The sequence below is a fragment of the Penicillium mononematosum genome (assembly GCF_028829835.1).
Source record: "Penicillium mononematosum strain IBT 11891 chromosome Unknown utg000002l:1.0-8112719.0:1.0-8118358.0, whole genome shotgun sequence".
In the NCBI taxonomy this organism is placed as follows: domain Eukaryota; kingdom Fungi; phylum Ascomycota; class Eurotiomycetes; order Eurotiales; family Aspergillaceae; genus Penicillium; species Penicillium mononematosum.
The window spans coordinates 3,772,203-3,800,038 of NW_026643272.1; the positions used below are offsets into that span (position 1 = coordinate 3,772,203).

The window sequence follows — 27,836 nt, forward strand, 5'->3', positions numbered from 1 at the left end:
CTATAGCCAACCCGAGATCATACGACGGCAGTTGCGGTGGTCTGTTTCACGACGCGGGTTTTACCGCCTATAGCACATGTGCAGAGCAAGCTGGTTAAATTATGTAACTGTATGGGGTACCATTCCTTCCAGGACACGGGGAGGAAAAAGGAAAAGAAAACGGCGAGAAGACTACATAGTAGTCAGCGCTGAAACACATTTTTACGCAGGCCCAATCCGTGACACCAACGGCTATCTCCTAGTCTATGTCTCGGAGAGGAATATGGACTTCCGGGTGCCAATAAGGCTGTCAATGGTTGAATCATATCCCTCTTGCGTTGGGTCTTGTTTCTTATAACCTCTGCCCCAATAATCTGAAAAGGAGTACCGTTTCGGAACTAGCATATGAAATGCTTATAGGTCCTTTCTTTAGAACGCAATCTCCAGGTGGATATAAAGGTCTAAATGATATGGATATCACCAAGGGAATACCCTACTTCGCTAGTATCAGGGCACGAGGAAAAACAAATATAAAGTATCTGTCAAGTGAAATAATAAAATCTGAAGTTCTTCATCCCGACCGTTTTGTAATAGATTCTTTTCTCTCTGAATATAAGTGTAATTTCTCAGCTGCTACTTGGAGGGAGACAGGGATATATATCTTTGCCGTGATGTTGAGCCTCCTACCAAATCTATTATTCCTTGGCCCTATAATGTTTGATTGCCCCCAGAAACCAAGTCCGCTTACCATCGACTCATTGGAAATAATAGGAAGACTTGTCTATGAGGGAAACCATGGATGTTGGATGTCACATTTCCAAGCCGAGGCCCTGGCCAACCATATGGTTAGCTAGTACCTTTCTATTGTTCGAGCAAGAGATAGAATGTGTATGTCTGCTTTCCAGTTGTATGAGTACCTAATAAAGACCTGATTTCCTTATCATCATCAAGGTCCTAATCCGTCAGGCCCAAGCAGACAGTCGTATATATACTTTCAATAGGTATGTGACAAACATTGAAGACAACCAAGGGCCTCCCATGGATGAGAAACACCCCCCTTGGTAAAAAAGGGTATATTTGAAATTGGCTGAAATAAAATTTCTGCTTATTTTGACAAAAGATTTAGAAGTCTATATTCCGAGAAGATGTAAAACCAAAAACCAAAAAAATTGGACTCGCGGGGAATCGAACCCCGGACCACTCCCATGCTAAGGGAGTATTATACCACTAAACCACAAGCCCAGTTGAATGGAAGATGTCAGCGTTTAATGATATATGAACGAAAGCAGACCTACAGCAGGGATGTCACGGAATGTGGTGCACCCACGAAATACGTCCATGGTTAGATACAGGTTACGACATTCCATACTCCCCGACTATCAAAATTATTACATAGTAACTGGTGTGTCCAGTAGACTACAATCCCAAGCCAAGCGCTCATATGGCACCCATGAATATTAAACCGAAACAGCGACATCGCGAAGGTGTGATGCAAGGACCGAGTCCAGCGTTGCAGCTTTAGACCATCTTCAAGGATAAAACAAAGATTCACAATCTGCAAAGTAGGATCTTTCTATGGTATACGCACTGGCTGACCCAAAGGCATATATGAGAATGTGTGAGATGAGTATGTACATGGGGCAGGAAGGCACAGCTTTACAAACAGGCTCTCCGCAAAAGACCAGACATGTCTCAATTCCCTGTTGGACGGGGTGAAAATACTCAGGAAAGGGGTATGAAGGAATAGGAAAATCGCATAAGAAAAGAAAAGGGACCGTACCTGCCGAGTCGCTGAAACTGACAGACGAAGCATGGGTGAAACACATACCCGAAGGCCAAGGGGGAAAAGAGGCGCGCTGCGTGCAAATAATGACTGATATGTCGATTCCTGTCATGAGCTGTTTCCAAACCGGTTCGCAAACCAATTCGCAAATCCCCCTCCACTGCTATTCTCACCCCGGCTGAGCCGTCGGTTGCTAGATTCTCCTCCCTCTGGCGTTGGGGACCGGCGCGGTGAAATCCGCGGGGAGAGTCGAGACTGAAATGAAGATAACGAGGATCGACCGCTGCGCATAGTGCGAGAAGAACTGTGACGCCGGTCGGATCTCGGCTGCTCAGGACTATCCTGGATCACCACCGGATTCTCAGAGGTGCCTTCCCCGGCTCTGTGGAATATGCCGTTAGCTGAAAGTTCTCGGGTTGTGCATACAACTCATATAGACTTACTCTGTATTTGCATTGATGCTGCGCCGGCAATGCGGACAAGTGTTATGTTGAGTCAGCCATGCATGGATGCAGTTGAAATGAAACCAATGCGTGCATGGTAACACAGTGACTTCCAAACCGAGTTCAACGTTATCCATGCAAATCGAGCACACTGCTTTTCCTTCAGATCCCATCATATCTTCATTAACCTTCTTCTTCGGCAAAGCTTGGATAGCAGCATCAGATGCTGGCGGTGCCGCAGTGCTTGTCCCAGTATTCTCAACCAGTTCTGTGATGACTCGGTCAAGCTCCTCCTGTGAATATACTGCATCTCCACTTCGAGTCATATTGAGAATGGCAGACAATATTGAAAGAGCATGGGGGCTTGCCGGGCCGCCACGATTTCCCCGTGCACGTCGCATAGTTTGTACCCCGATGTCAGCGCGAACGGCGTCCATGATTCTAGATCCGGATTAGTCTGCTAACAATCACAACAGTAGAGCGCTCACATACTCATTTATGTTGATACGTTGCGGCCCATCTCCATTGCGGGGAGATAGGCCTGGATGACCGCCGGTGAGGTGCTCGTCCTCTAGCCAGTCGGGTGACGTAGAGGACTGAGGATGGAAGGGGTCGTCTCCAAATCCCCTGTACCCACGAGGGTTTGGCTCCATTAAACTTTGTAAAAGAGTGTCGAAGCTTTGTATCATCATCGGAACCATAGGGTTCGGGCCATTGTTGCGCTGACCAGAAGGCATCCCAGTATCAAGTGTCGCACTGCTGAATGAGAAACGGCCGTTGGGCGATCGATATGTGTGTATGGAGGAGAATGGCGGAGTGCCGCTTCCAGGAAGCCCAGGGCTTTGCCGTTCTTGCGATTCTTGTGGTTCTCGTTCCCATGGATTGTGGTCTACCCACGGGTTGACGCGTGGAGGCGACGAGGAGGCAGCTCGGTGTGAGGGTGAACCTTCAGAAGGCGGTTCTGGGGGAATTTCAATCTAGAGTGAGAGGCATTGTTAGAGTTGAAAAAACCAAGAGAGAAAGCATGCGCTGTACTATTTCTGTGAACTCGGATTGACAATGTGGGCATGTCAAATCACCATCCCTTATCCAAACCCCGCCACAGGCATGGCATAACATGCGGTCGCCGTTATCCATGTCGCAATACAGACTGATAATCAAAGAGTTAAGAGATGTTGTACAACACAAATGTTAGGATTGAAGCTGATAGAATGGATAAGCACCAGAACAGTCACGAGGCATGGCCTTATCTGCGGGGAGTGATCACAGTTGGGTAGATGACCATAATTTATTGGACAAGAAGAGAACAGGAAGGGACGGGGGTAATGTATCACAAATGATGGTAAGCCAACATGTTAGAACAAAGAATGATTGGAGTGATTAAGTGAGTGAGTGAGCCTTGAGAGGCTCTGGGGCTCTAAAGGTCGGCAAGAGGCAATGACGTTGATCGCCAATCGCCCCCATCTCAAAAAAGGCAAAGGGAACAACACCCGAAACTACATGGATGAAACAAAGAACCATGTTTCATGACAAGATTAGATGACCATCAGTTTTATTTCCTCTTATTTCTCCCATTTAAAGTCTGCGGTTTCATATCAGAGAGTTTGATGCGACGCAAGGGGAAGGAGGCAAAGGAGGCGAGGTATATATAGCTCATATTATATAAGAAAAAAAAAAAGTTAAAGCCACTTTTTACACTGAAACAGAGATTAAGACTCAACCATATGATCAATTCATAAAGAAACTAGTACAAAGTATATAATAAACAGCAAGAAATGGTCACTTTTTCCATGCAGGGATACAAATTCCTCGCGATCATCTCATCCCTGCCAAATGCAGTGGGGGAGTGAACTGAAAAAAGAGACAGCAATGGATATCACAGGAATGATGCAATTGAACCGGTCACCTCAAACACCCCGATGAAAAGACGGATGGCAATGTCGAGCAGTTTACTTGATCTCGAGAAGCTTGACGTCGAAGATAAGCTTGGAGTTGCCGGGGATACCAGGGAGGGCCTTCTTGCCGTATGCGAGAGAAGGAGGGATGGAGATGCGACGCTCACCACCGACAGCCATGCCGGCGACACCGATGTCCCAACCCTTGATGACCTCGCCCTTTCCGAGCTTGAAGGTGAAAGGCTTGCCCTTCTTGTTGGAGTCGAAAACCTTGCCGTCCTCGAGCTTGCCGATGTAGCGCATAGCGACAGTGTTGCCGCTCTTGGCAGCAACACCCTTTCCAAGCTTCTTGTCGTCAATCTTGACTCCACGGACCTCCTTAACGCCAAGAGTGCCGGTGGGCTTGTCGCCAGAGGGGGGTAGGGCCCTGCTCGAGGTTCTTGGCGAACTGGACCTTCTTGTCGGTCTTGGCCTCCTTCTTGTCATCCTTCTTGTCATCCTTCTTGGCCTCCTTAGGCTCAACAGCGGCGGCATCGCCGTTGTTCTTCTTGAGCTTCTTCTGCTGGGCCTTGGTCAAGGCGGGCTCCTCAGCCTTGGTAGACTTGGCCTTGTTGGCCTTAGCCATGAGATCGTCGAGGCTGGCTTCCTCCTCAGCGGCGCGCTTATTCTTGCCCTTCTTAGCCTCAACAAGCTTAGGAGCCTCCTCCTCGCTCTCAACCTCGGTGATTCTAGGGTCCTCCATATCATCAAGGTCATCGCTCTCATCATCATCCTGCATGGCCATGAGGTCATCCATGTCGAGCTCATCCTCATCGGGAGACAGGTCGTAGTCATCCTCGTCGTCCTCATCATCGTGGTCATGGTCGTGGTCGTGGCTCTCATCGAGACCAATGACGTAGTTACCAGTTAGGAAAACAGTGTGGTTACCAGTGACCTTGAAGAACACAGGCTCACCCTCGCAGACAGTGATATCCAGAGGCTGTTGGTAGTTCTATAGGGATATTAGACGTCGATATCCAACAGATCGTGAAAACAAGAGGGTATTGGTCTTACCTGGCTGGGGCTGAGGGTGCAGACAACGTTCTCATCGAGCTCCAGGCCCTCCTCGGACTCGTTATCCTCATCGTCAAGGGCAGGGCCCTTACCCTTAATGAGCTTGGAGATGGCAGCCTTCAGGTCGAAGTCCTCGTCATTCTCCTCCTCCTCCTCATCATCATCTTCGTCCATGGCATCCTCGAGGTCCTTGAGGGCAGCAGCTGCCTTGAGCTTACGGGCCTTCTCCTTGTCGCTAGGACCGCCGTTGGACTCCTCTTCGTCCTCGGAGTCCTCTTCATCCTCATCACTGTAGTCCTCGTCATCCTCATCATCCTCACCGAGGCCAAGACCGGGAGGAGCGCGAACAATCTTCAGAGTAGAGCGGGGAGGCTTGCTCGAGTCCTGCTCATCCTCGAACTCTGGGGCCTCATCGGGATCGATAGCAGCCATGCTGATGCGGAACTAGATTCAATGTCAGCACGAGCTATTGAATAATTGATGATCACAGTAAGACTAACCGAAGCAGCAGCATTGGGGACTGCTTGCACCATGGCACCGGGAGGAACCCGGAGCGCATAGACTGCGACAGGCTGAACAGCAGACATTGTGAATAATTAGAATAAGTTGACGGAGATGAAAGAAGCTCGAGTTCGAAAGAGAGAATGAACCACGTGGAAAAGGATGTGGATGAAGAAAAGAGAAAAGAAGAAAAGAAAAGATGCTACCAAAGCAACAGATGCGGCAAAAAATTGGAGAAAAAAAAAACTCGATCAATGAGATCAGCGGATCTTTCACCGCTGATGTATTGCCACGAGTCACCGCTTCTGTAAGCTTGGATCCACGTGATGATTCCCGAGCTTCGCGAAGGGCAGCATGACTATTTCTTTTGCCTTCATACTTTCTTATCGGTCATGATGGTCGTTGTAGCCCAAAATGGGCTCCCGTCATGAGATCAACTCTAGTGCAGTGCGCAAACGCATTGAAAATCGTACGTTTAGTCCAAATATCAGTCTCCGCTGTTATCTGACCGTGTCTAGATGACTTCAACGATGAAGAAGGAGAGGAGTACGGGGCCTCCAGCTTCGGCGGGTTTGGAGACTACATGCGCCGGAAAAAAATGAAGTTGCAGAATCTCGATGCGGAAATTCGAGCATCAACTGATGATTGCCCGCCAATATTCCGTGGTGTAGTTGCCCATGTCAATGGGTACACTCAACCTTCCCTGCAAGACCTGCACCGGCTGATTGTCAGCCACGGGGGTGGCTTTCTTCAATACCTAGATGGCAAGACCGCAGCCACTCATATCATTGCCAGTGCCCTGACACCCAAGAAGCGTGAAGAGTTCCGCCGCTACCGCATAGTGAAACCTACGTGGGTGACAGACAGTATCGAAGCAGGACGTCTGCTGCCATGGGATGAATTTAGATTAGTCGATGAAGGCCAGGCACAGCGAGTCCTCAAATTTGATGATGGCCGGTTCATCAGCCAGACGAATAGCCCTCGCCTAGGTTACAAAGACCAATCAAGGTCCAGCTGGTATAGCTCTCAGCTCCGAGATATGAGCAGAAATGAAGAGCGTCTCGGCTCTCCAAAGCCTGTGACCCCGTCTATGCGGTCGAAAGCCTCACCGATGGTCATACCAACCATGCCGAGCCAGACATCCCAGTCAGATTATGGCGACTTCCCTAGCTTCACTATGGAGATAGAGGAGGAAGTCGATGACCCTCGGAATCAACAAAAGACACCGGCCAGTGATGCAGCACAATCTACAACGCCACAGCAAATTCCCAATTCCGATCAAGTGCCCATTTCACCAGATCCATTGGTTGACCTCGAATCAACCTCGCTTCTCGACCAAAAAAGTGCAACAAACACCGTTTTAACCTCCGAAGAATACAACGCACAGCTTCTTTCTGACCCGAGGATGCAGAAGTCCTCTGTTGCCAACCCGGAATTCTTACAGCAGTATTATAGGGAGTCGCGCCTCCATCATCTGTCAACGTGGAAGGCGGAGTTGAAAGCCCAACTGCAGGCCGCAACGAAGGAAAATGCGCAGTCTCAGAGATCGAAAAAGAAACCTGTGCCTGGATCACGACGGTACATTCTACATGTGGACTTCGACTCATTCTTTGCAGCTGTCTCGGTTCTAAATCACCCCGAGCTCCAAGACAAGCCGGTTGCGATCGCCCATGGCCCTGGATCAGGCTCCGAGATTGCTAGTTGTAATTATCCTGCACGTGCTCGAGGCATCAAGAATGGGATGTGGATGAAAGGTGCTTTGCAATTATGCCCAGATCTCAAAGTCTTGCCTTATGATTTCCCCGCCTATGAAGATGCGAGTCGCAAGTTCTACTCCTCGATACTTGCTATAGATGGTACCGTGCAGAGTGTCAGTATCGACGAGGCTTTGATTGATATTACAAATTTATGTTTGGAAGCTGGTGGTTCAGATGGGAAGGCTATATCAGAAGGATCAATATATCGCGAGCAAGCCAAAGCGGATGAAATTGCCCAAGATTTACGCGACTCAATCAAAAAGAAGACCGGATGCGCTGTCTCCGTCGGAATTGGCAACAATATTCTGCTTGCAAAAGTGTCCCTTAGGAGAGCCAAACCTGCTGGACAATTTCAATTAAAGCCAGATGCTGTTCTGGACTTTATTGGAGATCTCACTGTTCGTGATCTTCCTGGAGTGGGCCATAGCATGGCAATTAAACTAGAAGAGCTGAATGTGATGTTCGTCAAAGACATCAGGGACCTCTCGAAAGAAAGATTGATATCTCACCTGGGACCCAAAACTGGAATTAAATTGTGGGAATACGCTCGCGGGATCGACCGAACAGAAGTTGGCGATCAAACCATGAGGAAATCCGTTTCTGCTGAGGTTAACTGGGGAATTCGATTTGTCAGTCAGGAGCAAGCGGATGACTTTGTGCGTGCTCTGTGCGAGGAGCTGAATCGAAGATTGACGGAAAATCTGGTGAAGGGGAAACAGCTCACCCTAAAGGTCATGCGTCGATCGATGGACGCTCCATTGGAACCGGTCAAGCATCTCGGCCATGGAAAGTGTGATACATTCAACAAGAGCGTTGCTCTCGGCGTTGCGACCAATGTAGCAGAAGTCATTGGGAAAGAAGCAATATCTATGTTGAAAAGTTTCAACTTTTCACCTGGAGACCTGAGAGGTCTGGGCGTGCAAATGACCAAACTTGAACCAATCAAGCCTGGCCTTTCAGGCCCCGAGAGCAGCCAGCGACAACTAGACTTTCAGAAGTCTCCACCTCGCAAGAAAATCATTCCAGATGAAGACCCCGACGAGCTGGAGAGTCCGCAGAAAGGTGACTCTGTTCGTATTCAGGCGGATCCAGTACTCAGCGATAGTGCTCACAAGCCGCTCAATATTTCGGGGTCCCAATTTATTATGCCCACTCAAGCAGACCCCAAAATCCTTGCTGAGTTACCCACGGATATCAGATCAAGACTTGTTGCACAAGCAAAGCCGCGTCAGGATTCTCGCTCTGGGTCTCCTTGTCCTCCCCCACGTGAAGCACGACGGCCTACCCAAGCAGACCTTCCCCCGCAGTCCCAGCTGGACCCAGATGCATTGGCGGCATTACCTGAAGATGTCCGGCAAGAAGTATTGGGATATTACAACCACCCAGCCACTAATCCGCCAGTACCAGACTCGCGCCCATCAACATCTAGCTCTCTAAAGCTGAGAAGGCCGGTCTCGCCACCGAAAAAGAGGCGTGGCCGCCCACCTAAGTCGGCAACGATTGCGAACAAACCTAAGCCCAAGCCTCTGAGCCAATCAAGCTTTGGGTTTGCTCTTCCACGCCCAGCGGCCGTATCTGCTAGTTTGGATGAAGAGGTGTTGTCTCAGACAAGCGTCACCAAACGTCGAGGAGCCAGCCGAAGCTTCAGCGGAATTCCTCGCTGCTCTACCTGAAGATATCAGACAAGAACTCCTTGAAGAACAAAAGCGCTCCCGCATGCAACAGCAATCACGAACTACTGAACCTGCACAAAGACCTCCATCTCGGGCACAAGAGGCTCCTCCTTCTGCACCAATTACTGTAGAGAAACTTCTACCTCTACCCCCTCTCCCCAGGCGTCCTGTCTTTACATCACAGCGGCTGTCTCAATTGCCAGATTTGCGAGATGCTGTTGGCTCATGGCATGAAGTCTTTGCAGCCGATGGCCCGTACAGCGAAGATGTTACTTCGTTATGTAAATATCTGTCCAGTGTGACATTGCAAGAGAAGGATGTGGACAAAGCTGTGTCAGTGGTCCGCTGGTTGATGTGGTTGGTCGATGATCATTCGCAGCAGCAGGTGTCTAAAGAGCCACAAGGATCTCGGCCAGAGGGAACTATAAGCTGGGAAGAGGCTATAGAGACCATGCAGTACAGTATTCAGGTCGCTCTGGAGCAGAGAGACCTTCCCCTGTGGACTTTTCGTAAATGATACCCAAATGTTAAGCATATATCGTTGACTGTATATAACTAAATGAGCCTAAAAATACATCAAGTACAAGTGCTGGAAGATGCCCATGCCCTTGAAGAAGGCAAAAAAATAAAATAAAATAAAATAAAAAGCAAAACAAAAGAGACGGAAGAAATAAAGTATCGAGGGCGGAAGATGAGATCGATCCAAGTGGAGTCGTCCACGGGTGGCCCCACATCTCCCAATCTCCGATCCCCTGTCTTTTACCCCGTATCTTCACTCTTTTTACACAACAAACCCATCATGGCGCCTGTCACCAACGGTCAATTCTCCTTCAATGTCGACACATTCTATGTTGCCACGTCGGGAGGACAGATCCACCGCCGTGCCGCACCAGCTGAGATAAAAAGCCCTTTACGATACCTCGACTACAGACAAGAGTACACCAGACCACCCAGGCCATTGGTATGAAGCACAGCTCCTTCACTATGGCCTCCCACCGTCAAAAGTCAAGGCGACTGCTAAGATGAGGCTCTTGAAAGCTGTGCAAGACGGGGGCCTGACTGTACCCAAGGAGAGCCTACAGATCGAAAAGATCTGAAGAAGGAATGGAAGAAGCAAGATTCGGAAGAACAACCTCAGGCCAATACCAAGACCACAACGACGAAGACTGTCACCACCAAGACTGTCACAGTTTCTAAGACTGTTGCGTCCAAAACCACAGAGAGCAAGACCACTGCATCCAAAACCGCGGCCAAACCTGTAGCGACCAAGGCTGCTGTCTAACCCGCGGCTACCAAAACTGTTACACCCAAGGCTGCTCCATCCAAGAAAGATACCGCGCCCAATACCGTCGCCTCCAAAGCCACTGCTGCTAAAACTGCAGCGGCCAAGCCTGCGGCCAAACCTACCACGACCAAGGCTGCTCCTAAAGCCGCGGCCAAACCTGCTACGGTTAAGGCGGCTGCTAAAACTGCTGCTGCCAAGCCTGCTACACATAAGGCAGCTCCCAAGAAGGCCACGGCACCCAAGACCGCTACCGCCAAAGCCACGCCAGCCAAGAGTGCTACGCCTCAAACTGCCCCAGCCAAGAGAAAGAGGGCCTCGAATGACGAGGAAACACCCAATCAAGTACAGACCGCCAAACGCCGCGTGTATGGCAAAAAGGCACAAGGTAACACGGATGTGCCCACAAATAGCCACTCCGAGCCGAGCGGATGGTCTGAGCAGCCTGAGTATCAGGACGCGCCTCCATCGTACGAATTTGCCTGCAGAATGGTAAATATCTTCCCCCTCATTTGCAGACGCAAAGTATGTTTATCTAACTTGCCTGACCAGGACGGAGAACATCCTTACGATGCTTTAGACGACCAAATGGACATTGACTATGAGATCGAGTCTGAAGCATACTCAGACCCACCATCTCCACCCCGAACCCTGAAAAATACCCTGGGTCTACTCAATGGGACGTACCAAGTTCGTTCCTCGCATATCGAACACAGCTGGCCGCACGCTATGCCGCCTGAAGGGATCGCGCTGTCTCTCCGCCTTAACGGAAACGAGATTTGGGGGGCATATGAGTTCGGGGCGTTTGAGGGTGTACTGTGGATGCCGGAACGACCTATGAGGGCCTCCTTTGACAGAGTTCCGTTTAAGTGGCGTGGACGGGAGACCGGTGAGGGTGAAATGAGCTTTGAAGATGACCAGGAAGGTTGGATTGAGTTTTTGGGCGATGGTGATATTGTTGGAATGATCAACTGCTGTGGAGAGCTCCATTTCCGAGGGCAACGGATCGACAGTTTTGTCCGGACAGCCAGTGATCTGCGTGACGAATGGGAGGGATACAATGAAGAGCAATATGAACAAGAGAGGAGGGGCCGGTGGGGTAGGTGGTGATTATTGAATGCTAGGCAATGGATAGCTTGTTTCAATGATTCCTAGATGGTGTATTTGATACCTACAATGAAGAGGAATATGGACGAGGACGAGAGAGCAGGGCCCGGTTGGAGCAGGTGGTGAATAGTGAATGCTAGGTAATGGATAGCTTGTTTATATGAGTCCCAGATGGTCTATTTGATTATAGTCCAAGGTAGTCAGTCAAAATCCTCCCTGGGTGGCCGAGTGGGTGAGAGACACGAGGTCATCTGATTGCTGGGTGGAACAATGAGCCCGGGTGACACCGCATTGGGAAGCTCAGTCAATGGTGAAACTGGTCAGGGTTTCGATCCTCGCGCCAGGAGTAGTTGGGGTACGGTTTCTTTTTTTGCCCCTTTCCTATATTAGGCCACACCATTAGAGTCTCTTTTCTTGCCTCTCTTCCCTCAGCTCATGCCGGGGTAGCGGTAACAGCTCTATCTAACATGTTTATTCTAACATTATTAGAATAATCATATTGCTTTTGGTTATCTTCTACTGAACACGTCACTCGTGGCATTCTCACGAACTTGACACTGGTGGTTTGGTGGAACCAACCCAGCAAGCTGCTCTGTCCGCGCGTATTCTCTGCGAGGACATGGCAAAAAGTCTCGATAGGGAACATAGGGATTTAGATAGTCGGAATAGCTTTATCATTCCTATTTAAAATGGTACAGTGACACTCCTAGAGTTGTCATGTCTTTTTTAGTGTCTTCTCTGGTGCTTCTCTAGTTGTCTTCTTCCCCATCTTAGTTGAACCTTGCCTACCCACATAGTTATATAGGCACCTAGAACTTAATAGAAAATATAGTGCGTACAGAGGATGTGCTTTTATTGCTAACCGAAGTGAAAAGTCTTGTCTAAGCGGCACTTCATCAGTTACACTTGTGATACTAGCTGATAAGCCAAGTATAATAATACCACTGACCAACGTTCTATATACAGGCTTACAACCGGCAATAGACCGGTTGTCATTCTATTGGTTCTATTGACGAAGGAACCGACGGTCCAGCCTGTGACAGATCAAATATCCCAGAGCATCAGCACCCGGAGCGTTTACGCCCAGGCGCCGACGATGCTCATGCAGAAAGCACCCAAAAACACCAGGATACAGGCATAGACCCTTCTCTTCCCGCGGAGAATGCGCCAACTCTCGTCACTGAGGAAGTCTTCCGACATCAACTCCACCAGCGAGGCGAAAATCAGAAGTCCAGCTGACATGGCATTCATGACACCAACAACGAGTAGACCAACCTCCGAGTCTGGGCTGTAGAGTGTATGGGTTGCGAGACCAATAGCCTGCCCGATTGGGGTTCTAGACCTTTGTCAGAATCGTCGAGTCGGGAGTGAATGGAGAAGAAACTTACGTGCATCCATACGCAAGGGACATGATCCAGGGCTGGATTTGCTTTTCTGACCAGGGAAGTGAGGCAATGCGGGATCCAAGAGCCAGGCCTTCAAATGTTTCTGTAGTTGATTTAGTCAAATGCACTGCTCCGATCAAGCAGACGGATATGGGGAACTTACGATGGAATACAATGGCAATCAGCAGAATCACGAATTCACTGCCAACAGATACACTGAGTGACATGCCGATGAACACACTGTGGAAAAGAATGCCCATCTCAAGAAGGTAGACCTGCATGGTCTCTTTCTTCTGCTTCTGTTCAGGGGTTAAGCCGAATGTATCGTCATCACGCTCCACGTCTGTCTGGATAGCCCCGTTATCCTTCTCATGATGAGTTCGAACATCGGATGCAGACGCAACTCGAACTACATCTTCAGTGCCTTCGCCCATGCGATTAATCGCCCGGCTTATGCTCGCGGACCTTCCAATTAGCGGACCCATATCTCGCAAATGCCGGCCATCCATTCCAGCGGAATGCGAGCTCGGCACTCTAGCGTGATCGGGATATCTAGGGACATCAAGAGTTGCAGCTGGGGCCGGAGTCGCATCCGCAGGGCACGAAGCTCGCCTTTCGGCTGGGACCTTGTTTCCTCCACGGCAGATACTCTGGGCTGGACTGAATACCATTTCGATGACCGTGACGAGGAATATACCACCCAAGGCAATGGCGCCTGGCATGGCTGGATAGTCCTTTGTCCAGAAATCAGATAGACATGGGTCTCCCAGCGAAGTAAACGCCGTCGGGAGGAGATGCACAAATGCTGTTGCGATGAGGACACCAGTTCCAAAATGAGTGACGAAAAAAAGGAATGCAGGTGGGATATGCATTCGTGGGAATCGAGTTGCAAGAATGGGGAATGCGCACGCAATGCTCGACGTGGCCAGGATGATGAAGAGGGCCGCAACGTGCAGAGGTAGGTCGTATGCCCGCGGGTACCTCCCTGGGCACAACTTGATCGTTTGACTGGCTCTGTGTACTGCTGCGTAGCAGGTGCTTCCAGTACGAGGGGTTGTTTAGGTGTGAAATACCGCTTCAGACTGTCGAAGGAAATGACTGCCGAGACAAGAAGCACGGAGAGCAGCCACAATGCCCAATCCTTGATACTCTGATATGACGGGAAAACAATGTTCTCTGGATCTAGTCCTTTGTGACCGATTCCAATATTAGTACTCTGGGGAGCGAGGCGTCCTGTTCACTTGTTAGAAGGTTATTGCTTAGAATATACGCTTGATGGATGTTCATACCTGACGTTGTCAGGGACGCCTCGCACCCCGTGCCAAGGTAATTCCCTGCATCCTTTTCCTCCGGTGAAGGAGTGTCCTTCCAATTAGAGCTTCCACGCAAAATTCCCGGACCAGGCTCATCATCTTTCTTCTCGCGGGTGTTTGAGATGCCATTGAGGTCTTGGCGGGTAGTCAGGTCGGGAGAAAGGAAGCGCGGGTTCTGATTCCACCCATCATGCAGCAAAGTGTCGTCAGTCCGAGAGGGGCAATTCATGATGTGGTAGCCTACGATGTCGGGCCGTGTTTCTAACCTGACTATCTCGACTCAGTGTAACAAGTGAAAATTATAACCAATTCGCCCCAAATGGGCATCAGGCAGCATCCCGAGGGCTTGGCATTTGGTGGACCTCCGGCCCGATTTTCCTTGGCAGTGGACCAGAAACTATCGCCGTGATTCGTCCAGTCAACACATTCGGTCCGGTATTGGCCGATCTACGAATAACTACGAATCCTGTGGGCGTGATGCTTGCGTTGCCAGCCCTGCGAAGAGTGTGATGTGGAACCGAGGCTACTAAAATAGACCAAGGGGTTCAAGGGGTCCCCAGAGCCATCGTTCTGGGGAGCTTCCAAGGTTGATCCAAGATTACTAATGCACAGGCAGGGCCCACGGGTCAAGTGCGAGTTGATGAGTATCAATGACACAGGAACTAGTTGTTACAAGAGCGCAACAGTGCACATTGATATTCGTATTACGTATTTCATATTTTTCTTCATAATCATTTTGCCCAGGGAGCCTTGGTATGCACATCCGCATTCCCATCCTGTGAAGGCGAAGACTGGGGTTGAGCAGACCAAGGTGCTCTGGTGGGTGCCATGGGGCCGGGGCGCATGCTTGAGAGATCTTGAAGAGCAGAAGGAACTCTTGTAGCACCGCTAGGCTTTGAGCCTGGGGCCCCCTCTCTTCTCGCGCCGGCCCATGGGGCTGCTGTCGAGCCCATCGGCGGAACAGCCTGCGTGCTTGCCCCGGGCTTAGCCCAGGGAGCCTGGGTCCCAGCTCCAGGCGTAGGACGGGTAGCGGCAACAGAAGGGTGGCCAGAATCCGGCGCAACAGGACGTGCCTGAGGACCAGATGTTGTATGAACAGTGGAAGGGGGCAGAGGCGCATTTGGATCACGGTCCCAGCTGAACAGAGACCCGAAAGGGAAGTGCTGTACTACAGGGAATTTCGAGAGAACCTCCGCGTTGTACATTTTGATCATCCCCTATAGTGAACCGTCAGCGCGAACATCCTCACCGGTTATCAAGACTGCGAACCTTATTGATCTTGCCCCAGCCAGCTCGAATGCCAGAAATATCGAACAACATGGGGCTGTGCTCCCAGAATGGACCTCTCTTCACATCATAAATGAACCCGATAGCGGAGAAATATAGATTAGTTTGGCGTTCTCTTTCAACAACTTTTGCATCGGCGACCCCAGCCGGGTCAGGTGCATTGAGAAGCGAGCCTTCTTCGGGAGTTAGGTCATTATCATTGATTGCAGGAGATAATTGTGCAGATCCAAAGATATAAGGGACGAATGAATGATCATCAAGGCCCCAGACACCGTGGGAACCAGCAGGCTCAAGGCTGTATGTCTTAATGAGTAGTCTGACAAGCTCCAGATATCTAGGTGACAACAGTCAGTAAGGGACGAAGCATATCCGGCGTAAGAGATTCTTGATGGACGCACGGATGGATCACCCCGACCACGATTGCTCGTTCCTCCACGCCTGGATCGGTCTCCGGGAACCCGTTCAGTTTCCATATTCCGCCCAGGAAGGCCAGGAAGCTCAGTTCATGACCCGTACCATAGTCCAACCGCTGACCGCTTCCCCAGCTGCCCAAGAAATATGATCTCAACTCCGTCCCCGCGGTTGCGCCCTCATCCGGTGACCCCCGATTCAAGAGGTCAGCTGGTAGGCATTCCCGCAGCAGGTCGGATGCGCGACTTTCGACCACCTCAGTCCATCTCCGAAAGCTGATATTTCCAAACCTCCGCGGGCCGGTATCTGGTGGGACCTCCTGTATAATGTCTTCAAGTTTCGAGAGAAGTCGCTGCAATTGTCGAACCGGAGCGGAGTATTGTATCGCATCGCTGTTGAGTGTCCAAGTTTGTATAGTGTTGTCGGCCGCCTTCAGCGGAAACATAGACCGGTTGAGTTGTAGCACCCACGTCATGATATCAACGTAGGCTTTGGAGGTCAGGAAAGTCGATACATCTTGCGACTCGTGGATCTTTTTGTTCGGGTTGATAAATGTGTGCGGCGTAGAGGGGTCCAGAGTGGACAACACACGAATAACCGTGCCATTAGCCATGTTTGCCGAGAAAATCCGTTGGAGAGAGGAGGGCAAGAAGGTTGGAGGGGCGGGATGTTCTTTGCGGCTCCACCAGAGCTCCGTTACCGCGTCTGGCCTTCCAGAGGTTCATTTTTAACTTCCCCACGCGTTTTTGACGATGGCGCCAAAAAGATCCAACAATCTATCTACAGACTACACTCTTGGACTCTTGAATAATATCAACGCGCTCGGGCGCGATACAAATATACAGGAACCCAAAAGACGGCGCCGCACCACCGCCCATGCCAATGTTTTTGATATTCCCACCCCCCCGCCGACGAAAACCCGAAAGACCCCCCAAACCGAACCAAAAGATACGGGCCGTTTGAACCTGAGAAATCGTACAGTCCCTCGATTTGCGCGACCGGTCTCATCACCCAACGTTTCCGACAATGAGGAAAACAATGGGCCCAGCAACGACGAATCCGGGTCTGGCGATGGCAAGTCCGAATCTATTCAAGATGGACCCGATGGAAGTGTAGAGGAGGAACTGGATGATAACCGCGACGAGCTTCAGCCCGAGGCTGAACATGATCCGTTCCCGAACCAGTTGATCTATTTCCGGCCGAAGATGGGGGTCCGGCTGATGATCAGGTTGGAGAGGAAGCTAGAAATGCAGAAGACGATGCACCTAGAGACGGGTTCGAATATGAAGATGAGGAAGAGGCAGATGATCAAGCTGGAAAGGAAGCTGGGGAAGAAGCTAGAGAGGAAGCTGGAGATGCACAAAACGAATCCGAATATGAAGATGAAGAAGAGGCAGATGAGCAAGCTGAAGAGCAAGCTAGAGACGCACGACACGATACATCTGAAGGCGGATCCGAATATGAAGACGAAGAAGACGCAGATGATCATTCCTCAGCCGAAGACCAGAATCTTTCAACGCCCACCCAACAGATCGCAGATGCAGACACTCGGGAGATGCAAATCCTCGAGAGTATACCGACAAACAAAAGGGATGGCACACATACAAATCGCATATTAGAAAATGCTCAAGAGTCTCAAAATGCCTCGTCGCAGCTTCAGGAAGTACCGGAGACACCAACAATCCAGTCGCCCCGCCCAAGTCAGGACCGTCGCAAAGCTCGCTCCGATATCTTCACGTGGCTGACCGAGACCACTAAAGAATCTGGGTTCAAGGATACCTGGGAAGCAATCCGCAAAACAAGAAAAAATCTAAAGGCCCATGCTGTTCCCTCTACAAAAGAGCGTTTCGGGGGCATCATAAAGCTCATCCAGCGGCTACGAGGTCTGTTTGCAACCATGACCAATGATCCTGCTTCAGCTTCTTCCTTGAAAAACCAGTGCAGCCTCATCGCCAACAGCGTCTTTAAAGAGAACCAGTGGATCATTTACACCGAAGCCCCCGAGGATGAATGTAACGGAGCAGACCTGGTCAACCAGCTCGAAGCCCATATCGTTCCCCGATTGATTGATCTGATAATACTCGGATTCAAGACTTACAAGACCATAAATGATCGGGGAGCGCGACATTTCCGCATTATCCTGGATTTGCTTTGGGGTTCCTGTGATAGGATATCTTCTCTCGCCCAGATGCATTATGATATTAGTGGGAGTGTGATGGCTTATTCTAAAACGGCGATGAAACACGTGAAGGCTCTTAAAGACGCATTAGACGATGGCCGGCTATCTGAGAAACCTCGGCGCATCCCTCAACGCCCTCTACCGTACAGGCAATTTCAGTTGGAAGAGATCGACAGCCATATTTCTTGTGGGCGGTGGACCTATGCAGAGAAGACTGCGCTCCGTGATGGCTTACAATTATATGGGGGTGAGACTGTTCATTCCTCACTTATCATGCTATTCTGACGGTATCAGCAGGCGAAGATCGATATGTTGATATCAAATGTGACGACACAATCGGCGGTCAACTCTCCCAGCGCATCCTGCGAGATATCCAGGGCCAAGCCATCAAACTTGGGTTGGATGATCCATAACCTAATCAAGCAGGGAGAGACAGTATTACGTGGGATATGGGACTGTGTAGTAGACTTTATTGCAAATATAAATAATATATATACCCCTTTGGAGTTCATACTAAAAGAGTTGAACCTTTCAAGCGAAAGTATACCTACCTAGGTACCGACATGTGTAGGTATGTCCCAGCAGTCCACCTGGGCAATCCCATGTGGGGTTCCGCGAACCACAAACCGCGAACCAGACCCGTGGATTGTTTTGATATTCCAACTTACACACGTGGGTATTCCAACAAGCCTTACTATCCTTCTTATTAGTGCGAATATTTTCGTAAATGCCTGATAGGTCCGATATTGATGTAGTCATGGCTATAGCAGAAGTCTCGTCCTTGGGCTCTTGATTCTGTTTCTGAGACATCTTGGGTACCTATGTAGGTGGTACGGAGACGAGAAGGTTGCCCGACTGTAATGGATATCTACCTAGGTAGCTACATATATACGTATGTAGATAACAAGATGCAAAGCTGTAAAGCTCTAAAGCTGTAAAGCAACTAATGAACGTACAAGATTGATCTTGAATCTAGTCAAGCCTGGCCTATATTGGTTGCATTCGGGTTAAAACAGAAATAAAAACCGTAAGACAAAGGAGATACCTAGGTACCCCAGATGCACGACCCCATTTAGGGGGGTTTTCTATAGAGAAAGCCAACAAAGTATGGAGCGGCGATCTTCCCCCCCCCTCCTAAATTGACACCGCTTTCTTCTTTTTCCCGCTTTCCCCTTTTCTTCCCCAAAGCATCTCGACACCGTTTGCTTTTGTCAGTTTATTTGCTTTTTCTTTTTTTAATTCTGGCCTGGACTTCTTTTGGTCTGGAGATCAGTTTTCGAGTAACTGTGAAATATTCCCATTGGAACGGTTGTGCGGCGCGTGAGTACATTCTTCTCTTTTCTGCATGTTTGTTTATAGACGGGAAGCTTCGGTTGAGCTGGGCAATGGCACTCAGTCCTGCCATGAGCACAGTTAAGTACCTTGAACGACTGGGAAATGAGATTTAATGCTTGTCCTCAGCATGCTACAAGCTTCTGACGGGCCCATTGGAGTTGCATAAATTCGAGAGCTTGAATCTGGGGTTGAGAGCAATACCGGCTGGACCATCATACGTTTAGGGTTTTGGATTTACCCAACCAGAGCTGACAATTGACAATGCTTCTTGTAGACAGCTCACTGCTACACGCCAACTGAACCCTACCACGAAGCTTGCCCTCTTTAATACGTTAATCCCGAACAATCTACCGATATGTCATCGAACGACGAACCGGTCGTCGCCCCTACTCCTGTGGAGGTCGATGAAAATGAGCCTCCAGCTACCCCGATAGAGTCCAGTGTCGTCTCCGGAGGCGAAGATTTGGTTAAGTCCAGCCCGGAGGTATCAAAGGAAAGTCCCGCAGCCTCTCCGGCTAAGGCTAGCCCTGGTACACCCGGCGCCGCGAAGCGTCCTGTGTCTGGAACAGCTACCACCAAACGGCCCACTTCGTCCCTGCAACGAAACCCACGACGGGTACCTCTCGCACGACTACCAGCACGCTGAACAAACCTCCCACTCGTCCCTCGACCACGACCACTCGGAAGACAATGAGCACCTCGACTGTCTCGTCCCACCGGTCTCGCATGTCAGTCAGCAGCTCTGCAGATGAGAAGCCTCGGTCTGTGGCGAGCTCGGGAGATGAGAAACGGGGAATCTCTGGCACTGCGAAGCGCATGTCCATGGCCGGTACCAGCTCGACTCGTGCTCCTCTCAGACCTACCTCGTCTTCCATCGACCGTAGATCGAGTGTTGTTGGTACCACCGCCGAGCGGAAGCCTGCCACCACAACTGCCCGCACCGCGACCTCGACAAGCAAGCCTGTGGGCAGGTTAACTTCGTCGACGACACCTGCGAGCCGGACTGCCACTTCCACCTCCACCACTAGACCTGCTACTGCTCGGCCAACTTCGACTACGAGCACAGTCAGATCTGCCACTGCGTCTGACCCCAAGAAGCGACTGAGTACGGTTTCTGGCTCAACTGGCCGTGCTAGTGATTCCGAGAAGCTACAGGCCCTTCAGACTAAGCTCACAGAGAGCGAGGAGACCGTCGCTAGTCTGAAGACTGAATTGGAGACTGTCAATGAGAAGCTCAGCCAGCTTTCTGTCTCGGCCGAAGAACCCTCGGGCGATGCTGGTGCCACCGAGGCTAGTCGCGCGGACCACACCGCAGAGATTGAGAAATTGACATCAGCCCATGCCGAGGAGCTCCAGGCCCTGCAAGCGCAACTAGACGAAGCGGAGTCCCAACGGAAAGAGCTCGAGGAGAGCTCGCAGAAGGAGCTGGAGGAAGCTAGACAATCTGCCGCCTCGCAAGGGGATGACAGGACAGTTGCCCTTCTTGACGAGCTCAAGTCAACACACCAAAGCCAGCTTGAGTCCATCGAGAAAGAGCTGGCAGAGCACAAGTCTGCAGCTACTCACTTCGAGGAGCAGATTACCGCTCTGAAGAAGGAACTCGAGTTCCAGAAGGCTGCCCTGGAGGAAGAGAAAGCTCTGGACCTCGAACATTTCAACAGAGAACTCAAAGGGACGTGATCAGGTCCTGGAGAACCTTAACACGGAGATTGTTAAGCTGAATACGCTCAAGGAGCAGGAGGTCCGTGCTGCGGAGGAATCTGCCCAGGAGAGTGTCTCTGGTCTTCAAGAGCAAGTAGCCTCCCTCGAGGCGAAGCTTGCTGCAGCCGAGTCTCTTACCCAGGAGAGCACTGAGCAGAACACTCTTATTGCTGAGAAAGACCAAGAAATTACCGAGCTTAAGCAGGCTCTTGAGAAGATTCAAACTGAGCTTCAGGAGGCACGCGACACCGCAGCCACTGGACTGTCATCAAAGGTCGAGGAATTGGAGACTGCCCATGAAGCTGCTATCGCAAACCTTAAGGCCGAACATGAAACTGCTATTAGTGAAATTTCGGCTTCCCACGCGGAGAAGCTCGCTGTTGCCATGGCGGCGGCGGAATCGAGCGGGGCAGAACACAGCACGCAACTCCAGGAACTTCGTGATGCCCTCGAGGAATCGAAGGCCACTGCCCAGAAGGGACAAGAAGATGCCGTTGCTGAGCTTAAGACCGCACATGAAGCAGAACTCAAATTGCTGCAAGAAAAGCTGGAGGCTTCCGAAAATGCCCTCGGTGAGACCCGCCGTGCCCTCGATGAGGGTAACGCCTCGGCCCAAGACCTTGCCATTCAGGAGATCGATGCTCTTCGACACAAGTGTGAGTCGCTGGAATCCCAGCTGACTACTGGCACTGGGAAAATAAACGCGCTGCTCGAGGAGATGCAGGTCAAGCAGGCCGAAGCTGAGGCTATCCATCGCACTTTACGGGATGTTGAAGACCACTCCAAGCAGGAGGGTGTTCAGAAGGACAACAAGATGAAGGCTCTGGAGCAAAAGGCTGCAGAGGCCGCATCCCTTCTCGAGCAACACACCCTGCAGGCTGCCAGTGTGGCCGAAAAGCATGCACAGGCTCTGGAGGATTTGAAGGCTGAGCATGCTGCTCAGCTCGCATCCGAATTGGAGCGGGTCAAGGAGGCATCGGGTTCCCATGACAGTGCTCTGAGAGATCTTCAGACGAAGCACGACGAGTTGCTTGCCGCAAACAAGGAATTGGAGTCTACTCACGCCACCCGGGTTCAGTCACTTGAGGCTGAATTGAAGGCGGCGCTTGAAAGCCACGCTCGTGAGATTGCTGCCCATACCGAGGGTCGCGAAAAGGAGACCGTCGAACTTCAGAATCAATTCGAAGAGACTCAGGCGAAGCTGCAAGCTGAGATTTCCGCCTTGCAGAGTTCTAACAAAGCTAATGCCGAGCTTCACGAGCAGCAAATTGCTGAGCTGCAAAAGGGCTTCGAAGAGACGAAAGCCAAGATGCAGGCTGAGATTGAGGCCGCTCAAACCTCTAAGGCTGCTGATGTCGATGCTGAGCACAGCAAGGCAATTGCTGAGCTGCAAAAGGGCTTCGAAGAGACGAAAGCCAAGCTACAGGCTGAGATTGAGTCCGCTCAAACCTCCAAGGCTGCTGAGATCGATGCCGAGCACGGAAAGGCAATCGAGCAGCTTCTAACTATGCACGAGTCCAAGCTGTCTGGCCTCAGGGAGGAGCTCGAAGCTTCTAACAAGACCAAGATTGATGATCTCCAGAAGACTCACGATGCAGCCCTGGCTAGTGTCAACGAGCAATTGTCTCAGGCCAAGGCTGCTGTCCAAGACACATCCGCTCTGGATGACTTGAAGGCCATGGTCGCCGATCTGCAGGCCAAGCTTGCCGACTCTGAGAAGGCCCACCTTGCGGTACAGGAATCTGCCACTACTGCTTCCAGGGAAATGGAGGGTCGTTACTCAGCTGAGCTTGCCAAGGTTCAGGCTGACCATGCTGCACTTGGAGAGAAGTACCAAGCCGCCGTCGCCCAGGTGGGTGAACTCGAGAAGCTTGCGAAGGACTCGGACAGCCAGAAGTCGCACCTCGAGTCGATTATGAAGCAGCTCTCTGAATCCCGCGACCAACTTCTCAAGGTCAAGGCAGATAACGCCGCCATCTCCGACTCGCTCGTTGATTGCAAGAACCAAAACAAGACCTTGTCCGAGAAGCTTGAAGCTGGTGAGCGTGACCTGAACGATCAGATCGACAAGAACATGGGTCTCCTGAATCAGCTTGGCGATGTTGATTCCGACATCTCTGCCAGCCGACGACGGGTCCGCGAACTCGAAACCGAGCTCGCAGTTCTGAAGGCGGACAGTGGCGAGAAGAGCAGCTCCTCAGGTTTGGAGGCTAGCCGCTGGGCGACAGCTGATGAGGGTAGCGAGAACGCTGAAGATGGGGGTCCAGCCACAACGGAAGGTGAGGACCTAGGCCCATCCATTGAGGGAACGGTGGGAGATCCCCGATTGAAGAAGTCTTCCTACTCATCAGATCTTCCCGCATTCCACCCATTCACATGATTATGAAGACTATATTAGCGTATACAGAGACTAATGCATTCCATAGATGGCAAGCATTCAGGAACAGCTTAAGCACATCCGAACAGCCAATGATGATTGGTACAGCGAGCATCACAGGTCAGTCAAAAATATGCTCGTATTTAATCGGGAATTATGCTGACCACTCCAGACTCATTGGCGAACTTGCCAATCTCTCCCGGCAAGCATCCTCCGAGTCTCTCAGCGCCTCGACCACACCCAATTCGGAAGTCCCACCAGCCCCCGAGCCAGAACCTGCTCGTACCCGCGCAGCAACAGTCTCATTTTTCAGTAAACGCTGAGTTTCGTGTGGATATGGCACCTTTCTGAGCTCTTAGTCGTGATGCAGCATGACTTTCCTTTGTTGAACCCTGTTTCACCCCCTGCTCTTGTGATTCTACTGTATGTAATAACTACGCAGGATACCCTGTCTTACTATGTCGGGGTTTCCCGCTATTCTTGTTTCAATATCTTTATCTACACATACAACTTCTTTGAGTTGAAGTTCTATTTTGCATTACTACAATGGTTAGATTGGCCAGTTCTTAAGTCGCGCAAGGCGTAAGGGTTTAATACTCGATACAAGCGTGCCGGGATGAATAATTCAAGCGCAATGTTATGATCGAAAGGCTAGAACATAGTGGGTATCTCAACATAAAACAATAAGCCCAAAGAACGCCTCTCTCCCCATATCCCGAAATAAGTCAAAGATTCAAATCACTCCGAGTCGGAAGGGTAGCTGACCAGCGCTGGTTTTGGTGTCACGGCAGAGGAATCGACTTCTGTGCTGCCACTGGGATCTTCACGGAGGGATGGAGTCGATGGAGTCGAAGAGGAGACGGTTCTCCTCTTCTTGATGCTAGGTTTCCATGCATTCGGGTTACCTGCATTCACCAGGAACGGATCAATAACAGCACGAGTATTCCCAACCAGTTCACGGCGGAGCGAAGCCTTTCGTGACGCGACCACATCATCCTTCCTAAGCCGCTTCGAATGAGATTTCTTCCCTTCCGACCCCGTCTTCCGTGCAGGACTTTCCGCCTGCTGCTCAAACATAGGCCGGAGACGAGTCACTCGGGCCGCATGCGAGCCATCACCAGTCAGGTCCTCGCCAAACTCCACCATACTCGCTCTCTGCCGATCCCCCTCAGTCTCATCCAGAAGCTCAATCCCAATACTCATTTTGTCCTTGAGAGCCTCACGCTTCGACTCAGCTTTCTCAAGCCCCTTCCTCTCCTGCCGAAACGTCCTCCGCAGCCGCTTAGACTTCTCGTACGGATCCTCCCAATCACGCTTCTGTCGTTCCTGAAGTTCGAGAATGCGAGTCGCCTCCGTCTTCGCACGAAGCTTATCCTCAATCTTCCCCTCGATCTTCGAAAACGGATCCTTCTCCGCGGGATCCATCTCTCGCGCGTGCGGCTTGATAGCAATTTCCCCGGGCTGCAGCTCCTTGTCCTCGCCGGTGTCGCGTTTCCGCCCACCCTCGGTAACAACGTATGCCGTGTTCTGCGGGTCGGTTTTGATTTCGATGGTTCCGCCGCAGACGGTGTGTTTCATGCGGAAGCTGTAGATCGGTGTTGAGTAGTAGTTCCCGACTTTTTTCTTCTCCGCGTTGAAGCGCACGCCTTGTCCGATTATTACGGGGTGTGGCTTGCAGTTTGTGCACCAAACTGCGAAAGGCATTTCGAAACGTACGACCAGTGCGCCTGTTGTGTGTAGGTGGCGCGCGCGCGCGCCGAGTGGGTGCTTCCCCGCGAGTTTGTTTGCCGTTGTCAGGCCTTCCTGATCTGGCGGGACATAACTGTTTCAAATGTCAGTATAGGGGGATTATGTGGATAACTGGATATTTTGCTAACCGTCCCATGTCTATTAAGATGGTATGTTAGTCGGTTGCTTCGCATGTTCTTTTGAGGTGGGGTTAGGACTTACTGAAGCCCTGCATCTTGGGCGAGTTTGGTAGGTGTCGCGCAGTTGATGTTAGAGAGCACCCAGGCTACTGGCCGTGCTCAAAGACAGCCAAGTCTGAGTTGACGGTGTTGCAGAAGTGAAGTTGTCCGCGGAGCTGACTTTCTAAAGTTAGTCGGAGATATCGGGATTAAGGCTGACTCATCATGTTCTTTCGCCTGGGCACGTGCCCGGTGGACATCCCCTGGTGGGTCCTACAGCGGCATCTATACAACATACTGAAGAGGGCATCACCAGGATAAAACATTCAACAATAAATACGCTATTTACATAAAGTAGACAAAGAAAAACCTAGCAGGATAACAACTATGATGACACTTGATAATATGGTACAATCGACCTCATCATCATACTTCGTCATACACTCACTCTCTTGAATAACTTTTTCGTTCAACCGCTTCCGTCTTTAGGAATTTTCAAGCTGATTCCTTCTAGGGTCAGATTTGCATCTTTTCTATTTATCCCTTCTTGGGAGAACCCCTCCTTGAGCAAGATCAAGCGGTCCATCCTTCGAAAGGCTTCCTCGAAGAATGGACCAAGATACGCACCAAGATACAGAATCTCTAGTGTTGCAGCTGCTGTTGGAAGACGTGGACACCAATATTGACTGGTTCGAGACACAGCAGCAGCTGCTGAAGGCTTCAAATCAACCAGCCAACAGGCTAGAAGAACTCGAGCCCGACGAGCTGGTGGCATTGCGTCTATGGAAAACCGAATTTGAAAGAGTAAGAGTCACCTTGGGTGACATTCAGACGGCCACAGCGCTGTCACTCCAGGTAAAAAGGACATTCACCAAACGTATTTCTGCCGCTATCGAAAAACTACTTCTCTCTTTCTGTGACGTCTACTTGGAGCTGCTATTGGAAGACTTGAACACCAAGATTGACGGGCTCAAAACACAGCTGCAGCTGATGAAGGCAACAGATCAATCGATCGACTTGCTAGAAGAACTCAATCCCGACAGGGGAGTGGCACTTCGTATATGGAAATCCGAAATCGAAAAACAAAGAGTCATATCGAGTGACTCCCAGATGGTCACAGCTGCGTCGCCCCAGGAAACAAAGACATTCGCCAAACATATCTCTACCGCTATCCAAAAATTACTTCTCCCTCTCAAGAACATCATGCGGTCTATCAAAGCCTCGGTATCGACCCACTCCAAGCCCGAGGTCTGCACCTCCTGTACAGAAGTCCGCAGCGAAGTCTTCAAAACACAGTGCTCCCACATCTATTGCAAGAACTGCCTAATTCATATGGTAACAAAATCTCTACAAGACGAATCATCGTTCCCCCTTCAATGCTGCCACAAGCCAATCGAAGGCTCGAGCATGAAAAAGATGATAGGACCTGCATTAGCCCAAGAACAAAAGAAGAGGCAAACCGAGATCAGCGATCCAGACCGAACCTACTGTTCACATGCAAAATGCTCACGATATATCCCACCAGCAGTAAAATTCTGGCCAAAATTTACTTCCCAGACCGTTGGCACCTGCAAGTGTGGCGTACGGACGTGCAGGAAGTGCAAGAGGAATGCACATGCGGGCAAGTGTCTGTATCAACTAGACCAGTCGTTGGAGAAATTGATGAAGAAGAAGAAATGGCAACGGTGTGCTAAATGTGGCCGTGTGATTGAGCTCAGTCAGGGCTGTCCTCATATCACGTAAGTGCTTTGTTGACTCGTGGACCCTTTCTAAACTCCCTAAGCTACTCGGGATTTACTGACCCCTGGTAGTTGTATTTGCAGAGCCCAGTGGTGCTACAGCTGTGGGAAGAGGTGGAAAACTTGCGACTGTTCGGTATAGGCTGAACGAAATCTGGGAGAATCCCATGAGTCCTAGGGATTTGAAAGAGACCGTGTGGGTAGGATATAGGATCACTCTCACTGAACTTGGTACGAAGAACGAAGTATTTGTTTTGAGTACACTTGGCTTGGAGGAATATGAATTCTAATCTGGCATATATCTGAGATTGCTCGATCACCTACCTGTGAGTGATGTGTCATTGCTCGATTTAAGGCAAGCCAATTGATACTTTTATATTGCTATACAAGCGGGAAATGATATACATAGATACTATTAGGGCTATGCGTAGTATGAACTTGTTTGAGACATGACGCTACCAAAACTAAAACCTCTGAAAGATCGTTAATACGTGTATTATTTGCGCTGCATGGCCTTGTTTTCCAGGTGTTCACGTGGTATATACGTAGTATCAACCTCACCACCAACTTATTTTCTTATTTTCTCCCCTTTGTAGAAGCTCCAAGGTATTCCAAGGAGTTTATTCATTTTTCTAGCACATCTTCCACTCGGCAACATTCAAAAGCTGCCTTCCTTACATGGACTGCGACACGGATCAAGATACGCAGTCTAAGACAATATAGACAGGA

The 27,836-nt window shown here is 50.3% G+C and overlaps 13 protein-coding genes across 13 annotated transcripts; 7 read left to right on the plus strand and 6 right to left on the minus strand.

Annotated features, from left to right (window-relative positions):
• Positions 1-1,870: 1,870 nt before the first annotated feature.
• Positions 1,871-3,342, minus strand: N7519_003210 (putative RING finger domain protein; the record flags this gene model as incomplete). The annotated part of the gene is made up of 4 exons (XM_057289988.1): positions 1,871-2,144; positions 2,206-2,646; positions 2,698-3,182; positions 3,241-3,342. The coding sequence occupies 4 exons, from the start codon at positions 3,340-3,342 to the stop codon at positions 1,871-1,873; spliced, it is 1,302 nt and encodes a 433-aa protein (XP_057151190.1).
• Positions 3,343-4,154: 812 nt separating this feature from the next.
• Positions 4,155-5,740, minus strand: N7519_003211 (uncharacterized protein; the record flags this gene model as incomplete). The annotated part of the gene is made up of 4 exons (XM_057289989.1): positions 4,155-4,527; positions 4,550-5,091; positions 5,154-5,597; positions 5,654-5,740. 4 exons carry the CDS (start codon positions 5,738-5,740, stop codon positions 4,155-4,157), a joined length of 1,446 nt encoding a protein of 481 aa, XP_057151191.1.
• A 328-nt stretch (positions 5,741-6,068) lies between these two features.
• Positions 6,069-9,601, plus strand: N7519_003212 (putative DNA damage repair protein Mus42; the record flags this gene model as incomplete). The annotated part of the gene is made up of 3 exons (XM_057289990.1): positions 6,069-6,123; positions 6,173-8,957; positions 9,019-9,601. The coding sequence occupies 3 exons, from the start codon at positions 6,069-6,071 to the stop codon at positions 9,599-9,601; spliced, it is 3,423 nt and encodes a 1,140-aa protein (XP_057151192.1).
• Positions 9,602-9,883: 282 nt separating this feature from the next.
• Positions 9,884-11,613, plus strand: N7519_003213 (uncharacterized protein; the record flags this gene model as incomplete). The annotated part of the gene is made up of 5 exons (XM_057289991.1): positions 9,884-10,045; positions 10,160-10,342; positions 10,397-10,858; positions 10,919-11,465; positions 11,522-11,613. The coding sequence occupies 5 exons, from the start codon at positions 9,884-9,886 to the stop codon at positions 11,611-11,613; spliced, it is 1,446 nt and encodes a 481-aa protein (XP_057151193.1).
• Positions 11,614-12,550: 937 nt separating this feature from the next.
• zrfD (putative plasma membrane zinc ion transporter) lies at positions 12,551-14,400 on the minus strand (the record flags this gene model as incomplete). Its single annotated transcript, XM_057289992.1, has 5 exons — positions 12,551-12,809; positions 12,862-12,961; positions 13,022-13,872; positions 13,932-14,091; positions 14,148-14,400. 5 exons carry the CDS (start codon positions 14,398-14,400, stop codon positions 12,551-12,553), a joined length of 1,623 nt encoding a protein of 540 aa, XP_057151194.1.
• Positions 14,401-14,497: 97 nt separating this feature from the next.
• N7519_003215 (uncharacterized protein) lies at positions 14,498-14,864 on the minus strand (the record flags this gene model as incomplete). The annotated part of the gene is made up of 2 exons (XM_057289993.1): positions 14,498-14,666; positions 14,845-14,864. The coding sequence occupies 2 exons, from the start codon at positions 14,862-14,864 to the stop codon at positions 14,498-14,500; spliced, it is 189 nt and encodes a 62-aa protein (XP_057151195.1).
• A 38-nt stretch (positions 14,865-14,902) lies between these two features.
• Positions 14,903-16,482, minus strand: N7519_003216 (serine/threonine-protein phosphatase 2A activator; the record flags this gene model as incomplete). The annotated part of the gene is made up of 3 exons (XM_057289994.1): positions 14,903-15,388; positions 15,441-15,792; positions 15,857-16,482. 3 exons carry the CDS (start codon positions 16,480-16,482, stop codon positions 14,903-14,905), a joined length of 1,464 nt encoding a protein of 487 aa, XP_057151196.1.
• Positions 16,483-16,621: 139 nt separating this feature from the next.
• Positions 16,622-18,461, plus strand: N7519_003217 (uncharacterized protein; the record flags this gene model as incomplete). Its single annotated transcript, XM_057289995.1, has 3 exons — positions 16,622-17,052; positions 17,115-18,295; positions 18,346-18,461. 3 exons carry the CDS (start codon positions 16,622-16,624, stop codon positions 18,459-18,461), a joined length of 1,728 nt encoding a protein of 575 aa, XP_057151197.1.
• A 678-nt stretch (positions 18,462-19,139) lies between these two features.
• On the plus strand, positions 19,140-19,683 carry N7519_003218 (uncharacterized protein; the record flags this gene model as incomplete). Its single annotated transcript, XM_057289996.1, has 2 exons — positions 19,140-19,368; positions 19,658-19,683. Coding segments are annotated over 2 exons (255 nt in total), but the record flags the coding sequence as incomplete, so codon positions are not given.
• Positions 19,684-19,738: 55 nt separating this feature from the next.
• On the plus strand, positions 19,739-20,029 carry N7519_003219 (uncharacterized protein; the record flags this gene model as incomplete). The annotated part of the gene is made up of 1 exon (XM_057289997.1): positions 19,739-20,029. One exon carries the CDS (start codon positions 19,739-19,741, stop codon positions 20,027-20,029), a length of 291 nt encoding a protein of 96 aa, XP_057151199.1.
• Positions 20,030-20,073: 44 nt separating this feature from the next.
• Positions 20,074-23,784, plus strand: N7519_003220 (uncharacterized protein; the record flags this gene model as incomplete). Its single annotated transcript, XM_057289998.1, has 4 exons — positions 20,074-20,933; positions 20,995-23,395; positions 23,511-23,581; positions 23,634-23,784. 4 exons carry the CDS (start codon positions 20,074-20,076, stop codon positions 23,782-23,784), a joined length of 3,483 nt encoding a protein of 1,160 aa, XP_057151200.1.
• Positions 23,785-24,199: 415 nt separating this feature from the next.
• N7519_003221 (Saf4/Yju2 family protein) lies at positions 24,200-25,424 on the minus strand (the record flags this gene model as incomplete). Its single annotated transcript, XM_057289999.1, has 3 exons — positions 24,200-25,283; positions 25,339-25,348; positions 25,412-25,424. The coding sequence occupies 3 exons, from the start codon at positions 25,422-25,424 to the stop codon at positions 24,200-24,202; spliced, it is 1,107 nt and encodes a 368-aa protein (XP_057151201.1).
• Positions 25,425-25,977: 553 nt separating this feature from the next.
• Positions 25,978-27,111, plus strand: N7519_003222 (E3 ubiquitin-protein ligase; the record flags this gene model as incomplete). The annotated part of the gene is made up of 1 exon (XM_057290000.1): positions 25,978-27,111. The coding sequence occupies one exon, from the start codon at positions 25,978-25,980 to the stop codon at positions 27,109-27,111; it is 1,134 nt and encodes a 377-aa protein (XP_057151202.1).
• Positions 27,112-27,836: the final 725 nt, after the last annotated feature.